The sequence below is a fragment of the Protopterus annectens genome, chromosome 9.part0 (genome assembly GCF_019279795.1).
Source record: "Protopterus annectens isolate FY-2018-M chromosome 9.part0, PAN1.0, whole genome shotgun sequence".
In the NCBI taxonomy this organism is placed as follows: Eukaryota; Metazoa; Chordata; order Ceratodontiformes; family Protopteridae; genus Protopterus; species Protopterus annectens.
This window is the reverse complement of record NC_056743.1, coordinates 700086319-700104710: the sequence shown is the minus strand read 5'-3', so window position 1 is coordinate 700104710 and position 18392 is coordinate 700086319. Positions and strand designations below refer to the sequence as shown.

General features: G+C 38.2%; 1 protein-coding gene across 1 annotated transcript in view; it reads left to right on the top strand.

Moving 5' to 3' along the window:
• Window positions 1–11897, top strand: part of LOC122810575 (class I histocompatibility antigen, F10 alpha chain-like) — a 316486-nt gene extending 304589 nt beyond the window's left edge. The window contains exon 8 of the mRNA XM_044082154.1: window positions 8473–11897. Coding sequence (XP_043938089.1) covers window positions 8473–8478 — 6 coding nt within the window. The 3' untranslated portion in view covers window positions 8479–11897. The remainder of the gene's footprint in view (window positions 1–8472) is intronic.
• The last annotated feature ends 6495 nt before the right edge of the window (window positions 11898–18392 follow it).

Below are 18392 nucleotides of genomic sequence, written 5' to 3'. Positions count from 1 at the left end.
AGCAAGATCTCCATTGCTTTTTACACTGTAATGCTATGTTAAAGGAGTTTAACATGGCGAGACAGCTTTAAAAAGCAACGGAGATCTCTGTTGCTTTTTTTAAACCTGTGTCGCTATGTTAAACTCTTTTAACATAGCGAGACAGTGTTTTAAAATTGACTTATACTAATGGAAAAAGTCCGGGCGACCGGACCTTTTTCCATTAGTATAAGTCGATTTACAACATGCACGCTGACCAATCAGCGTGCACGTTTTGGAATATTAATGGGGGGTCATGGTATAATGGCCCATAGTCCATAGTATAGCTTGCAGGTTAACTCTTAATGAGGGGTATTATTTTTCCTGCTGTTGATCAGACTGGCTTCTGTTCAGAATGCACATATAATTAATTCTTACTCTGGACTAAATCTTTGTGTAAAGGTGTTAATACATTTAGCCAGAAGTTAAGTCTTGCATCTGGGCCTAGGGTTTTCCAAGTAAGAGTTTTCCTTAATTTTCTCTCATTTTCTGTCTTTTACATTCTGTCATTTCACTTCCGCTGTACTGGAGCTCCTTAGTGTTTCTTTTAATTATTCTGTCCATTCTATAACTGTAGTATCCTATGGCATGGCAGTTTGGAGACATTTTGTTCTGAAGTTCTTCATTTTTTCCTTCTACTAGGACAACTTATAATGTCAAAGGGAAAAGGTTTTCTATTGGAGTAATACATTATCTTGCCTCCCCAGTCAGTTAGTTTGAATGCTTGCTTGTCTTATTTCTGGCATCTGTTTGACTGAGTATTAGCTACCTTGCCATCACGATTCAGGTTCATATTCGATTTCTTCACTCTCCATAATTTGGTGAAAGACAAACTGTTAGCTTGGCCCTCGCTTGTGAAGCAATTTTGAAGGGGAGTCTTCATCTCTAATCACCTGTAAAGAATGTATCTCTCCTACAGCAGCCTAACTTCAAGATTGATATGTTGTATCACTTGCTGTTGAACTTCCTGACTCTGCAGACTTTGAAGTTTTTATCCAATAACATGCTTGTTTCTGGTGCCCATCACATCTTACCACTGTTTTTTTGAGCTGCAAGATGTCCTTCTATTCCCATGTTGCAGTATTCATACTGTGGGATTTCCAGCCCTCAGGCATCCGACGTCGGCTCCTATACAAAAGCTTGAACCTGGCTGCCATAGGTGCATGGGGCGTCACAGGTAGGGCCATAAACCTTGGAGTATAAATTTGATGTCGGCATGCACAAACCCCAGAACATTTCAGCCGCAGATGACTATTACTTTGACTGCTTCACTCCTACGTCCAAAGACATCTAAAGATAAGTACCCAGTTGGTGTTTTTGCCTTTTTTGTACTTTCTTAAGCTTTAGCTTGGTTGCTGTAGTTGTTTTTCTCTAGCCAATGTCAGAGAAAAAGAGTAAATGTAGTTGCGGGTGCCAGATTCCGCACAAAGACTCCCATGACTACTGTGTCTTTTGCGTAGGTAAGGAACACGACCACAAGGCCTGCTCTATTTGCAAATCCTTCATACCTAAGACCTTACGCAGCCAGCTGTCCATGTTAAATCTATTTCTGGAAAACCAAAGGCTTAAACGCCTCGAGCTTAGGCTGGATCCCGTGTTGGCCGCCCAAGCCGAACAACTGTGGAAGTAGGCTAGGGTTTGCAGGCCTTCTTCAGATGCCGCTCTGCGTTCGGATGTCCCGCCGGCTACCATTCTAGGGGCCAAGGGACACCCGATTACTCTGATGGTTCTGACGTTGTGTACGTGGCCATTCTAACAAAGGATGTTTTGGCCAGGTAGTTCCTGTAATATCTGGGCACTGGGGACATCAGGAAGTGCTTAATGTCCTGCAGTTCCTTGCTTTTTTCTTGCAAGATTTTAAAAAGTTCTGCAGCATTTTTGCCAAATAGAAGGTTGCTATCCAGAGGAGCATCCATGATCTTGGCTTTAAAGTCAAGCATGCAGAAATGCTGTCCTCCTAGTTATAAAATCCTTCCTTCCCATGCTGCAACCAGGAATACTCCACATTGTGACAGACAACACGACTGTCATGTGGTACCTAAACAAACAAGGAGGGACAAAGGCATACCATCTATGTCGGATTACCCTGCTAAACTGGGAAATAGCAGCAAAACACAACCTCTTCCTAAAAGTTTCATACATCCCCTTTCAGGAAAACAAGCAAACGGACTTGCTCAGCAGAACCACATCTCCTCAACATGAATGGATGTTGCACAGGGATACCTTCCTACACATAGTCCACCAGTGGGGCACACCACAACTGGATCTTTTTGCCTCCCCCCAGAACAGACAACTGAACAAATTTTGCAGCAGAACTCACTCACCACTATCTTGGAGAGTGGATGCCTTCAGTTTTTCATGGCAGGGAATGTACCTATATGCCTTCTCACCCTTCCCTCTAATTCAAAGATTCCTTCTGAAAATCAAGAAGGAACAACCAAAAATCTTGCTGGTGATTCCGTATTGACCAAGGCAACACTGGTTCCCCCTTCTGTTTTCACTAGCCAAGGGCAATCACAAGTTACCCCACCAGGTGGACCTATTATTTCAGCAAGAGGAATCTCTCCTGCAGCCAACTGTCGTTACTGCAACTAACTCTGTGGGTGATCAACTTTTGATCCCTTTTTGACAACACTACTCCGAAGACGTGCTCTGTCCTGAGGGAGGCCAGGAAACCAACAACTAGAAAAAACTACTTGTCTAAATGGCAGAGATTCTCAAAATGGTGTTCTCTGAGAAACAAGGACCCATTTCTAGCAGAGCCTCCCCTGGTCCTGAACTATACCTGTGGACTCATTAAGGAGGGACTAGCTTACTCTTCTAGCAAAGTCCATCTCTCAGCCATTTCTGCATGCTTGCCTTTACAGCCACCTCTTCTCTCTAGACTGGATGTAAAACTTTTCCTAAGGGGGGTCTTGCACATCAGACCACCAAGAAAGCCCATTCCTCCTCCCTGGGATCTAAACTTCATGCTAGAAAAGCTTACCCTCCCCCTTTTGAACCAGCCAGCACAGCATCTCTTCAAATGTGCACATGGAAAACCATCCTTTTAGTGGCCATTGCCTCTGCTAGAAGAGTGTCTGAGTTGCAGGCCCTGATGGCTTGCCCTTCTTATACCACCTTCCACAATGACAGGGTTTCCCTACACATTAACCCCTCTTTTATGCCCAAAGTAGTTAATGAGCTTTCCTTAAACCAGTCCATTCACCTACCCACCTTCTTCACCTCTCCTACTAACTCCGCAGAGAGGATCCTCCATTCTCTAGATGTACATAGGCAACTGAGATTCTACTTGGACAAAACAAAGTCCTTCAGAAAATCTGACCAACTGTTCATTTCCTTCCATCCCAGGACCTTGGGTAAGGCAGTCTCCAAACAAACTATTTCCTCCTGGATAAGAAAATCCATCCTTTTTTGCTACTCTCATCATCACAAACCATTACCTCAAGGAGTGTGACCGCATTCTACCAGAGGCATGGTTACCTCTAAGTCTTTCATGAAAGGACTAGACACAGCTTCCATCGTGGAGGTAGCCACCTGGTCCACAGTCCATACTTTCACCAAGGACTACAAGCTGGACCAGGTCTCTGGGACCAGGGCAGGATTTGCCAGGGCAATCCTGCAAGGATTCCTGGAATTCTCCACCTCTTCCACCTTCCAACATTCCTCCTAGCTGTGGTACTCTCCCACAGATGTCCTTCTCTTCCATGTTGCAGTAATCCTTCCAACCCTCCATCCTCCGGATATCCTCTATCTTCTCTAGGCTATACCCTCACTGCAGGCCACTCTTTGTAGCCCTGCAAGGACATTTGCTTTTGCTTCTCCTTGGCCTTATAGTCTCTTCTCTGGGCTTCAAGTCCTGAGGTCTGTGTGTGCCAACATCACATTTATACTCCAAGGTTATGGCTCTATGTGTGACGTCCTATGCACCTACAGCAGCCAGACTTAAGCTTTTGTATAGGAGCTGACGTCGGGTCACCTAAGGGCTGAAATCCCACAGTATGAATACTGCAACATGGAAGAGAAGGACATCTATGGTTATGGTAAGATTTTACACAACTATTCTTTCTTTATCATAAAAATCCATAAACAGTCTTTCAGATGGATTGCTTCTGCTCTTAACAAGCTCAAGATTGTTCCCAAGACTGTGTCTTAGTTTCCCTTAACCAGTCTATTTACCCTCTGTTTTCTCCTGAAACTCAGAAGGGAAAGTACATATTCTCCATATTCTTGATGCTTACCACCAGTTGTAGTTTTATATCTGCAGTGTAGATGAGCACAGGCTTATGGAAGAGCTCTTTGTCTCCTGTTTTTCCTAGTAGAGAGAATGCTGTAATGGGCCTGGTGAAAGGATATCCAACTGGATGACATTCTGTACTTTATTCAAAAAATAAAAGGCAATTGTCTTTTGACCCATGCAGTAGAATTGTGGCCCATCAAGGTGTATTGACCTATAGTGCTTTTGAAGGTGTGCATAGCTGACATTTGTTTGTGGTCACTGGGACATTAGTGTAAACCTTTATGAATCTCTTTAACTTGGACCTCCACTTCATGCTAGAGTATCCTATGGTTTGGCAGTTTTTGGGTGTTTTATTCTGAAACCCTTCCTTTTTCCTGTTCAGCTCCCTGTATCATATTATGGGATGAATGTTTTGGGATTCTACACCAGTGTTTTATTACTATAAAGGGTCCCATGAAGTAAGATACAATAGATTTTGTGAATTTTTGAGACAATGTAAATATCCATTATATCAACTGATCTTTCAGAAGGATTTCTGCAGTAAGTATTTTATTCCTTTCTTCCATCCCCCTTTGGTATCTGGTTGATTTGTTTTATTTTATTTTTAAAATTCTGAAACCTTCCTGTGTTAAAGCAGAATATTCTTATAATTATTTCTAAGAATCTATAATTGTATAATTGTGCACTTCAGTGGCTGTTACCGACTGAACCAAGTCTGAGCAGGGTTCAAGAACCGGGACCAGTGAGATGAATATCCTTCTTAATCCAATTCAGGAATGTAGTGCATAGGTCAAATGGGGTATTCTCACATGTATATGGATATTACAGACTTTTAGGACAGTCACATGAGACAGCAAAGGATAGAAGTGAACAAGTGTTATACCTGCAGCAGATGACCTTCTTAAAGATCAATTATCTGTTTATTTATTCATGTCTTTCATGCTGTGTTTGAACACTAAACTGGTATCACAAATCCTCCTTACAAATGGCAGCAAGCGTGTTTGCCGTTCATTTGGCCACATCTGTATTATCACGAGTAGCCAAATGGATTTTCCTTCCATGAATCAAAAGGCCCACTTGTAGCTGAAACCCAGTGAGGCAGACACTCCATTATTTGTAGCCCATTCCACTTCTGTTTCACCCAGACCCCTTGATGTAGTGTCAGTCTTTACTGCTACCCAGTTTCTGTGGCCTTGTCTTCACTACCTCTCTATGGAATAATGTTTTCCCACTTCTGTCTTGTGTTAGCTTCATTCTTGGTGTCTTCTTTTATTCGTGTCATCCTTTGTTTTTTTCTTTGTACTCAAACTCTACTACCCACTTTTTTTCTGGACCAGCACCTTACATTTTATTCAATTTGCCATAACCCTTGCACAGTTGATCTCGTTTCTGATCTTACTTCAGACAAGTCCAAAACACTTCATTTTTCTTTATTTTTATTTTTACATTTGTTTACTGGGAGTGTCTGACTGAGCCAAAAAAGGCCTGTTTTCAACTGAAGCCTGGGGGGACCCCAAGTTACATATAATAAGCAATGTAAATAGCAGTATTTAAAAACAAAACAGGTTATATGGTAAACAGTGATACAAGTTCTACAAGTTTCATACAATAAATAGTGTAAACATAGAATTAAAAGGCAAGGTTACAAAGTAAAACAGTAATTAAAATTGCATAGAAAGAAAAAATGAAAAAAAGTGATACAAATGTCAATGAGAAACAGAAAAAAAAGTAGAATAAGCAACACTAGTACACATAATCAGAAAGGATGGTTAGTCACACAAGTTGCACATTATAATTGCAGGTTTATGACTGAAACATATAAGAAATAATACATTAATAAAGCTTCTACTTACGGGTGAGGAGGATGCCTCACCAAATAATAAACAATTAGAATACCAAGAACATACAATATTAAGGTAGAGTTAGGATGCAGGGAGGGAAATGAAGAATAAAAGAAATCACATGAGATGAATAGTATTGGGTGAGGAGTGCTAAAACAATTACTGAGGGGTCAGCCAGGTGTTGAGCAGGAGCATAGCCAGTTACTGGTAAAGTGGGACTTGAGAAGGGTTTTGAATTTGGAGGAGCTAGCTGTGCAAAGGGTAGACTGGGAATTGAGTTCCAAATTTTGGAGATGTGCTTTGAGAATAAGGCATTCCCATAATTATTGGTTTTAGGGACATCTAGAAGAAGTTTGCCAGATGAGCAGAGGGTTCTATTGGAATTGTAGGGTTTTACTAGCTTCCTAAGGGCTGGGCATTTATCAGGTAGTAGATGATGGAATGGCAGATTGTGAGTTGGTTGATGTATAATAGGTATGGGAGTTCCAACCAGTCTAGTTGTGGATGGCGGAACAATGATATGTTCTGTTTGAGAGATTTGTGGCAAATCTGGCTATTTTGTTGTAGCAGGCTTCCAGGTTATTGAGATTGGTTTTCTTTAAATTTGCAAAAATTGGGGAGGCATATAACAGAGTATATAGCAGGTGGCTTCAGGCAATGGCTGTTTTGTTGTTTTGGGTGAGGAATGGTTTGGCTCTATAGAGTGCTCTGAGTTTTATGTGGACCTATTTGATTGTTTGGGATATGTGCAGGTCATAACTGAGAGATTTGTCAGTGGTGACACCTAGCAGTTTGGTGTGGTCTTCTGGCTCTATTTTGGTGTTATTAGTGGAGAAAATGGTGAATGGGATGGGGGCTGAGATGTTGTATTGTTGGTATATAATAGTAGTTTGGTCTTTTTGGGGTTGAGTATTAGTTGATTGGCAGAAAGGTAGTGTTCAACATCAGTAAATGCTTTTGTGTTTTTTGCAAGAGTTCAGGGATTGATGAGGCTGAGTAGATGAGTGTGGAATCATCTGCATATTGTATAATGTTAGATGATGTGGTAGCTGACTTCAGATAATTTGTAAATATTGGAAAGAGAAGAGGGCCAAGTATGGAACCTTCTGGTATGCCTACTGAGACTGGTAAGAGCATGGATAGATTGTCTAGCCATTTCACGGCTTGCTCTCTGTCTGACAAGTAGCTGTGGAACCACGATATAGTGGATTGTGAGAAGTTTAAATCAGCTAGTTGGTATAAAAGTTTTTAGTGTGAGACAGTGCCAAATGCTTTTGACATATCTAGGAAAACTGATGAAACATTGGGGCAATTGTTTCTTAACTGGTTGACTATGTCTGTGAAGTTAATTAGGACGGCTGTGGTACTATGCTTGGCTCTGAAGCCATGTTGTGTATTTGAGAATAGGTTATTGTTCAGGAGATAGGGAAGGATTTGTGAGTGTATACATTTCTCAAGGATTTTGGCAAGGGGATGGAGTATTGTGATAGGTCTGTAGCTTGATAAGAGAGTTGATGTGTCACCTTAATGTAGGGGAGTTATGTGAGCTATCTTCCAGAGTTTGGGGGTGTAGTGCTCGTAGATAGATCGATTTATTAGTAGGGAGACTAGGTAGGTAATGGCATGCTATGTAAGCAATGTGTAACATTCAGGCAAAACTATATCTTACTTAAATCATACTTATAAAATAGAAGCCTAGCTGATCATCTCCCCTATTTTCTTCTGATCATGTGTTTTCTTGTTAATGTGGGCATGCAAGGCATACTGTCAGTTATCATAGGGTATGGCTTCCCCACTGTGTTTGATATAACCACTGATGATGCAAATTTAAAATAAATGTGCATAATTATATTTAAATTTAGTAGATAGGCAGTATGTTGGATGGTGGCCATGAACTGCTCTGGATCTGTGGGTCCTGGGCAGCCTCCTGAATTGCCCCTGTTGTCACTGTTTGTGTCCTTTTCACTGCTTAGTTTTGTGTAATTCCTTGCTTGAGTTGCTGCTTAAAATGTTACATTTAGCTTAAACAACTGTGAATTTTACGTTATAAGTGTCACTTTTTATGTTCTGTCTGTAGTACCATGTGTATTCTTTTGAAAGTTTTTCTCCAGGACTTGACTGAAAAAAAGTCTTCAGTCCAGCTGGACTCTGGATAACTAATCACAAGCAAATAAGTAAAATAACTGCAAAGTAGTTATCAAAGTGATTTTTTTTTCGAAGATGTAATATGATAGAGAGTTTCTATGCAAATATAGTTTTTATATAGTGCTGCCATTTATAAATATAATGAAAGACAAGCTATCTTCATTTTAGCATGTTTTAAGCATTGTTGTACCAAGATGTAATTGTGTTTCTTGCTTTTATTTTTTACAGAAATGAAGGGTGAAAAGCTTCCATGATGGACAGTTTTGCTAGTTTGAACAGTGTTCATTTTTGCTGCTGCTTCAGTTGCATGAAGTACTGTTTGGACGTTAGCAGAGATAATAAGGTTCTGAACTGCCTTCTGTAGCCCATGGCTTAATACCATCAGCCTCCATTTACATGCTGTGTGACTCTGAGTTAGGGCTTAACCAGGCAGTGTTTTACAGATCCTGGAAGACTGTTTTTGCCTTCTTAATGGTTTCCGACCTAGTAACTACCTTTGAGCATATTGTAATAGCACCTTAAGGCAGGACTGAGCTTGTGAAACATCTTTTGCTATATAAAGATGTCATTGTGGGTTCTAGCATTTTCATAATCAGTCAGTTTATGTGTTGAATACTCAGGAAGTAAACTGCATTTTTACATTTTTTGTATTGTATGGAATATTCTTCCCTCTTGGCATGTCTTTGTCATATCTGACTTTTCATTCTCACAAGTTATTGTACTTTTGTTGGCATATAATATGTTGGCTGTATTTTCTCTAAAATGTTTAAGAAAGCCTCAAAGTGAGTCAGGTTGCAACTAAAGTTTTCTTTTTTGGAAATACATTAGTCTCTTACTTCATCCAGGGTAATTATCTACTCTGTCTTCACTGCCAAAACAGCAAGATGACAATGTAGCCAAGGCAGTTATCTCCCCTTAAGACCACTATAAACAATAATATATTAACCATGTCAGCTTCTACTATGCCTAGATTCTGTGTCAGAATGGTTAGCTGTTGTTAAATGTATAACTCTGTCAAAAATCTAAATTAGCTGGCTCAGATGGTTCTGAATTCATCCCTCCCAAATTAATTAAACTTGCAGCTCACTCAGTGTCCTCAACCCCCCCCCCCCCAGGTTATTCATCAATAAACTTATCAGATAGGGGTATGTCCAAAACTGTTCAAGAAATATTTTCTTAACTTATTACATAAAGTGTGACCATTCTGAGATATCAGTAACTACAAGCCTGTAGTTATTTTAAATATCCTTACCAAGGTCATGGAAGGGGGTCTTTATCAGCAACTACCCCTTCATTTAGAATAAACAAAGTACTCAACTATGCCCAACATTGTTTTTTGGAAGCAGTCCTCAAGAAGCAGCATCCTACTGTCCACAGAGGAGTACACACAAGAAGGTCTATATAATGGTGAAGCATTTCTGGTCATGTTCCTTAGCCTTTACAATTTGCTTGACAATGTAAGTTACAAGAGTATCATCTGTCAGCTACCAAAAATTTGGATTTAGCAATAATGTTCTAAAATGTTTGACAATTATCTTCACAACTGAAATTTACTGCTTGGAACATATTTTTTTTAGAACGGCATCTCTAAGGCCTTTATTCTGAGCCATCACTTCTCAGTTTATATAAATATTTCCATCTCATTGTCCTGATGCATCATCCGATATGCATATTACACAGAGTTCCCATACAGTACAAATCCCTAGCCATAGCACAGTAGGATGTCTAGGAATGTTTCTCTGTGCTGGATGGTTAATATCTTCTGACCTTCTTCTCAGTGCCAACCAGAATAAATTGTTTTTGTTTTGTAACAATCTGTTTGCCAAAAGTTCACTTCATAAATCTTTTTTCCTCCATTCCATACCCACAGTTGACCATCAGCTGCTACCAGCTCCTCCACTTATTCTTTGGGCCTACAAGACCTGCATTAGCCACCTCCTGATTCAACCTAACCCTATGTAGGGACAGTGAGGAGATCAAGGATACTGGCATAGCAATATGCTGGTGTGGAGAGAAACGACACTAGTGCAGCATCATACTGCTGCCAGGAAGTATATTGTAACCTCTCCCACCCTTGGCAGCCATGCACTTTACATTAGGTGGTGCTTCAGCAGGTGCATGTGCACTTCCATGCAAGCTCAACCTGTGACTATGCGGTACACCTGCATTGTAGCACAGAGCTGACCATGCTCATAACACTGCTATATATTACATCCCCTATTATGCCATTCACCACACCCAAGCAGCCCATCCAATGCGCATGCTGCTGGTCAAGCACAGGTACTCTAGGTCACAGAAAGGGCTTTATCCCTCTGCACCACATGAACAGAACCACTACAGGCATCTGTACTAAAAGGGTTAATCGTGATAAATATTGAATACCTTGGTATAATGCCAGATTTGTTTTGGGTGTTTATATTGAGTCCACATTAAAAAATTGAAACCATCTGTTTGCATCTTATACCTCATAAAATAATGTATTTTGCTGACCACTAGGACTAAACAGCCTCACTGTTCTTAAAACTCATCTAAGGAAATGCTGTTCTTACTGTCCCTTTTTCCCCACTAAATAAATCCAGAATAGAAAAAAATCTGTAAGTAGTCTTCTAGATTTCTTCTTCTAGAACTTACCACTGCCAGTTATATAACTCGACATTAAGTATCATTTACCAGCAAACTAAATACCGCTGGCATTATTTACACTCTGCACATTATAATCTCCATCCTCCAGATCACTCTATAATGTCTCCTTCCTTGCCTTTTTCTTCCCAGGAAAAAACCTTCATTCCTTTGGAGCTGATGTCATAAGCTAAAGTAGAAACCACAATTCATTTGGGGATCGTAGCTTGGAATCAACTCTCGTGTAACATATATCATAGTAACACATAATTCAGGGGGAAAAAACTACTGCCTGACTACTTCTCCATTACAAAATACTTATGTTACAAGAGCTAGAAGTCATTGTTACTTCACAAGAAGTAAATCTGGTGTCTATGTTTTCTGTTCGTGGGATAGGAATGACTTTGATTATTATTAAAGTAATCTTCTCCATGCCTTCCTGATGTCCTTGTGTATCTGGTAAATGTAATAGTCTTACTGACTCGACACTGTGTCTCCTGCATTGTTTTATGTTTGGAAATTGTAATAACTCTAGTGAGCCTGCCTTTTGCTCTAAGCAGTTTACTGCTATGTTGAGCGTTTTTTTCTGATTGTATTACCTCTTTGTTTGGATTACCTCAAATGAAATTCATTGTACTTTGTTAGACCCGTTCACTTGTTTTCGCTTCAGTTGTATAACTTTATATGGATCTTTTCTCTGCGAGTCCACAATGAAAATGGGCTTCAGGCCAGTTGGACAATCTAGTCAAAAACATACATACTTGTATACATGCATATTTACATGTGTACATATGTAAATACATAAAAGCATCAAGACACCAATAATTCAAAAAGCTCAAAAAAAAAACAGAATTACTTTTTTCTTCAGAGGTAATCTTTTTTGGAAGAGTTAATAGTTCACAGAAATCATTCTGCACTGAAGTTAATACATGTATTAATCTGGTTTAATTTCTCCAAGTCCTTTGGGTTTCTAATACCACGATGGGAATGGATCCCATTCCTAAGCCAAAGAATGATTAAAGTCTGTGAAATTAGTATTGTTTCAATCTTTCATATTAGACAAAAGTGCTCTTCACACACCAACAATGTGTCCAGAATCGACTCTTTCTGAAATCCATATGGAGTTACATGTATCAGAATCATATCTAAATATGACTGTAGATTCTTTTTTATGACAGCCATTGCTCCTGCTACTGTTGGAACTGTCTGGGTATTCTTCTTCCACATTGCCCTCATTTTTGCCTGCAACTCCTGGTATTTTATGGCTTTGCATCTCTTTATACACTGTAATCACCAGGTGTAAAAATTTCTATGATCAGTGCTACTTTTGCCTTCTTTTTATGGACTACTATGTCTAGTTTTCTCTCATCTACTGTTTCAACTGTTGGTAATGGGTAATCATATGTGATATAAACCACATCATTCTATATAATGCTTTGTGCCTCATGTTGCCAATGCTTCTCAGCTCCTTCAGTATTGTAATGTTTGCACAATCCCCAATGCACAAATCTTGCATATTATTATGCTTTTCAGTATACAGGCCCCCTGCCATTAGTGTATCACACCAGCAACAAGATGTTTGACTGTTTTCAGTTCTGTTTTACAAAACCTGTGTTTGTTTGTTTCTCCCACATATTCAATGAGCTTTGTAAATCAATGTGTACATAGTCCACTATCTTGGGTTCCCAATGTTAACATTTCATCTTTTGGTTTAAATTCACCTCTCCTTAAGCATTCCTACATCAAATCCTGATTGACATGAGGTTGCTCCAAGAGTTTTCTGTACTTTCTACAATATTTATGCCTTTTCCATATTTCTTGCCTTCTCATCTGAACCTTCTGCTTATATTCCTTTTTTGATTGTTTTTTGGCACATTCAGTTGCTATCTGATTTTTGTCTACTTCTGGTTTGATTTCCATTTCCACTTTACACCAACATGCTTCTGCTAAACAAAGCAAGGAAGCGATCTTAGACTTCTTCTCATCATGTTTTAAAACTTTCACTATAATTGGATTTGGTGAGGTCAGCAGATATGTATGCAGTCCCACAATTGCAGATCTGTACATTCAATCAGTTTTGAGGAAGCCCACACATCCTTCAGAAAGAGGAACATACAATCTTGGTATACACTGATTTTTATATAGCATTTGGTAGGCATAAAACCCTTTTCTTGTTTTACTGTCCAGCTGATCTAATACCTTTTGGGGCCAATTAATCACCCCCAAACTGTAAGTTACAACATGAAGAACAATTATTTTATAGCTTTGACTTTGTTCTTAGATGTCAAGGCTGTTTTCAATATTAGTTTTGTTCTTCTAAAATACTCCTTACTGAGTTTTATTTGTATTTGTTCATGTTTTATTGACCATCCTTCATCAATTCCCAAATATTTATACACTCTCTCCTGCTTAAGTTCTTTTATACCACATTCTTGTCCCAGCCTGATATTTTCCTAGTGCTGCAGCTTTCCTGCTTTAAATGTTGCTTTTGCACATTTATTAAGACCAAATGATATTTTCATATCATCTGAGAAAGTTTTAGAAGAGTTTTTTTTAACAAGAAACATCTTTATTAAATTATGATGTATGACATAGGCAATGATACATTTACATAAATGAAAAAACATAATTGACATAATTTTAGCTGCAAACATTATACATCACTTATAATCTATCCAGTCATTGTCAGTCAGATATTACATAGCTCATTCAAATCCTGCCTTCTTTTAAACCTCATTCCTCCTTCTGCATGTATTATTCCCACAATTCCCATTCTTTTCTATGTAATTTGCTCTTACCTTTTTTGTAAAGATCCCAATTCCAACTGTTATACTTTTGTTACTGTATTCGCTAATTCTAGAACAGTTGGTTTATACTTTGATTTTCATTTTTTAGTAATTGTTTTTTTGGCAGCCACCGCAATTAGACTCAGCAAGGCCTTTTTATGTCTAGGCAATTCCGATTCTGTATCATTGCTCAGAAAAATAATTTTTCTACTTACACCAATTTGCTTACCCAATATCTCTGACAGAGCAGTCTACAGGTAATCTTTAAAGTCTGCCAACTCATTCACTCCCAGAAAATGTTTCCAATTACTTCTTTCTTCCCCATCATACCTCCAACATTTCCTGTCTACCTGAGGAAAAATTCTTTGGAGTCTAATTGTGGTTTAAAAATATCTATGTAAACACTTCCAAGCAAAGATCCTAAATCTTCTAGGATTTGTTGCATATGTCACCGCATTGTTTCTTTGTGAACTATTTATCCAATCTCTTTTTCCAATCCTTTCTATCCTCCTCTGATTGATTTTTATAGTTATCATGTAATATTTGGTATGCTCTGCTAATTATTCCTTTTTAACAGCAGCTTCTGTTCTAGAGTCTACTAAAAGCTCTACCAGTGCTGGTCTTTCACTTAGGATCCCCCTATTTCATTCTCTTGCCTATACTCTGATATCAGTCCTTGACAGGGAACGTAATCCGTATCTGCAGTCCAAATAAATTCTTGGCCTCTTCCCATTCTACTACCTTTCCCTTTCTAATTATTTGCTCCCAGTACCATGGTTATTTTTCCAGTTTTCTGCAATATATTCCAGCTCCCTTTTGCCTATTGTCTGTATCCCTAATTGCAGTAGTCTCTATAAGCAGAATCTCCTTTCTCCATCCCCGTGTTGGCTTTGTTCTTAGAATACTTTCTGCTACTTTATGAATAATCAAGCCAGATAAAAAACACGAAAAACTAATGAAAATCACGAAAGGAGGTAAAAACCACACTGAACACCAAATGTAAAAGTAAAAGTGAGCGCTTTCGTTTACTGCATTAAGCAAACTTCATCAGACAATACAAGTTACAAATGTGCTCATATTTAAATATAAAACAATTAATTAGGATGACATCATTTCCTTTAAAGACCAAGCCTCCTATTAAAGAGCCAAACCTCAAAAATACAAGTATACAAGTTATAATAAACCTATTTAAAATCAAACCAAATGGTAATACCTGCCATAGACAAAATACTATAAAGGGACATAAACATATATATATATATGTTGATTTCAAAAACATGAGAATCATCTCACTAAAGCCTTCAGTTTTAAAATACTTTTAATGGATACAGAGTCATTTAAGCCAGGGGTGGAAAGGGCATTTAATCTAAGTTGCCAAATTAATTCCCTTTCTTCAATTTTTAAATCCATTGGTCCCCCTCTCAAATTCTCATAATTTTTCTCAATGCCTAAAAACCTGAATTCATGTTCAGGAAAAGTGTTAATATGCCTAGCCAGTGCATTGTTGAAATTCAATTTATCTATCGCATAGATGTGCTCATAAATCCTGTTCTTTAATGGCCTCTTAGTCTTACCCACATAAAAAGCTAGACATTTTGAGCACGTGGCCAAATACACTAATCCCTTAGTGTTACAATTAAATTTATCCTTGATGTCATAGGTCTTCCCTCTAATGGTAAATTTACTACCCACTTGTATGTAATGACACCAACGACAAGCCTGACATTTATACATACCCCGATGAGGTCCGTGACATCTCACATGGACCTCCTCAATCATGTTTTTCAAATTTAGGCCCTTTCTAAAGACAATTCTAGGACCATCCCCTACCTGCTGTCTAATGTTAGTATCATCAAATAAAAAACTCCAGTTCTTACTCAAAATAGATCTTAAAATGTAGGTGTCAGTAGAAAAGGTGGTAATGAAACTCAAAAATTCTTTATTCTTATCAAAAGGTTTTTTTGAAACTGTAAAATTACTTATTCCTTCCTGATCATTCCCAATAAAGGTATCTTCAATTGGGGTACAAGGAGTTACCTGTATAATGTTAACTTGAAGTCTAACATTTTGAACTTCATTACTCAACAAAGGTGTGAAATACCCATTAAGTCTTTTTACAGAAACTTCCAAAATCAAATCATTCACTAATTTATTTGGATAGCCTCGTTTCAAGAACAAACTTTTCAGAAAGAGACACTCTTCATTGAAGTCAGAATCAAGGGACACCATCCTTGGAGCTCGCACAAGTTGTCCCTTGACTACTCCCTTTTTCTGAAAATGGGGGTGGCAACTTGAAAAGTGTAGGAAGGAATTAGAGTAGGTAGATTTCCTAAATATTTTAGAATTGAAAGAGAATGTTTCACGATTCTTACTTAAATCCACATCTAAAAAGGAAATCCTATCAGTACTAAACTCCCATGTAAATTCCAAAAAATCAGTGAAGTTGCCTATATGTTTGACAAATGCTTCAGCTGATGCTAAGTTACCACGCCATAGGATAAATATATCGTCCAGGTAGCGGGTATACCATACTGCTCGCTCCTGAAATAACTTGTCCGGGAAAAGGTAATTAGTTTCCCAAAAAGCCATCACAGTGTTGGCAAATGTAGCTCCACAAGGGGAACCCATTGCTACACCAGTTCTTTGCAGAAATAGTTCATTGTTGAACATAAAAAAGTTAAAGTTCAATACCAATTCCAAAAGGTATATAACTAAATCAATACATGTACCATCAATGTGTTTTTGTAACATAAAGTCCCTAACCCATTCACACCCAAGATCCTGTGGGATAACAGTGTACAGATCATGCACATCTATGGTAAGGAAATTCAGGTCATCTGAAAATGGGAAATTATTCATTGCTGTTAAAAAAGCCCATGAATCTCTACAGATTTGCTTTTCTTCCTTCAAGACTAATTTCAATTTTGTATCAACAAATTTGGCACATCCATATGTAATTGACTGCCTACCGTCAATAATTGGATGAAAGGGAGGGTTGCCAAGGTTCTTATGAATTTTCGGTAAACCAAAAATCATAGGAGTTAATGGATGTTCCATTGTTAAAAAATGGTATAAGTCCAGATCAATTCGGCCATCAATGAACAAATCATTAATGAATCCCTTGAGGCGTTGATATGCCCCATTCATTTCATTAAGAGAAATCTTAATGTAAGAATCAGATGCTAATAAAGAAGACATGATGTTATCATAATGTTCCTTATCCATGAAGACCAGACCCCCTCCTTTATCGGGTTTCATAACCCGAATGTTGGCAAACTTAAAACCTGCTAACATGTCCCTTTCAGTTTTTGTAAGGTTGAGAAGTTGGTTACTTCGATGTTTACCTAACACATTCCTGAAGTCATTCTCGCAAATCTTTTCATAAAGTGAGATTGTAGGGTGTAAAGGGGGGTTAAACACACTGGATACTCTGTAGTCGCTAGTCAAACATGAGTTATTACCAAACAAGACATTCAAGTTCAGCTTCCTTATGTACACTTTTAGATCAACCAATAGTCTAGCTAAATCCATATGAGTTGAGGGAACAAAGGACAGGCCCTTAGCTAACACTTCTATTAAAGTAGGATCAGGGCTGAAGTCAGAATAATTGTAAATTTGGAAGTCACCTGAACTATTGGTCAAAATCTTAACCTGTTTAGAATTGTTTAGTGAATTCACACATTTGTTGTTTGAAAGTAAAGAGACTACCTCCTTCTCTTGTTCTTTCTCTTCCAAGTTTGTTTTTGTTGTGGGTAATTCTGTGTTTTCACTGTACCCCCATTCTGATTCCCCCGAAAACCCTGATTAGAAAAATTATTATTGCTATTGCTAGTTCTATTATTGGTAGAATTATTAGTTCTACTTGCAAGTCTTTCACTTCTCCTAATTGGAGATGAGTGTTCAACAGTTGAATCATTAAGTGAAATGTTGTCATTGTCAATGCCTTCAGGTATATTTTCATTTGAAACTAAATTACCCAATAGGTTCTGTTTGACAGTTCTATTAAGTGGTGGTAGTGGGTAAGCTAGACCCTTCAGGTATGCTGCAGAATCTCTTTTAAGTTTTCTAATTTTATTCTCCTTGATTTTAATTAGAGAATTGTCAATGCTTGAAAAAATGTGCAAAAAATCATATGTGTCTCTTTCTGAAAAGTTTGTTCTTGAAACGAGGCTATCCAAATAAATTAGTGAATGATTTGATTTTGGAAGTTTCTGTAAAAAGACTTAATGGGTATTTCACACCTTTGTTGAGTAATGAAGTCCAAAATGTTAGACCTCAAGTTAACATTATACAGGTAACTCCTATTACCCCAATTGAAGATACCTTTATTGGGACTGATCAGGAAGGAATAAGTAATTTTACAGTTTCAAAAAAACCTTTTGATAAGAATAAAGAATTTTTGAGTTTCATTACCACCTTTTCTACTGACACCTACATTTTAAGATCTATTTTGAGTAAGAACTGGAGTTTTTTATTTGATTATCCTAACATTAGACAGCAGGTAGGGGATGGTCCTAGAATTGTCTTTAGAAAGGGCCTAAATTTGAAAAACATGATTGAGGAGGTCCATGTGAGATGTCACGGACCTCATCGGGGTATGTATAAATGTCAGGCTTGTCGTTGGTGTCATTACATACAAGTGGGTAGTAAATTTACCATTAGAGGGAAGACCTATGACATCAAGGATACATTTAATTGTAACACTAAGGGATTAGTGTATTTGGCCACGTGCTCAAAATCCCC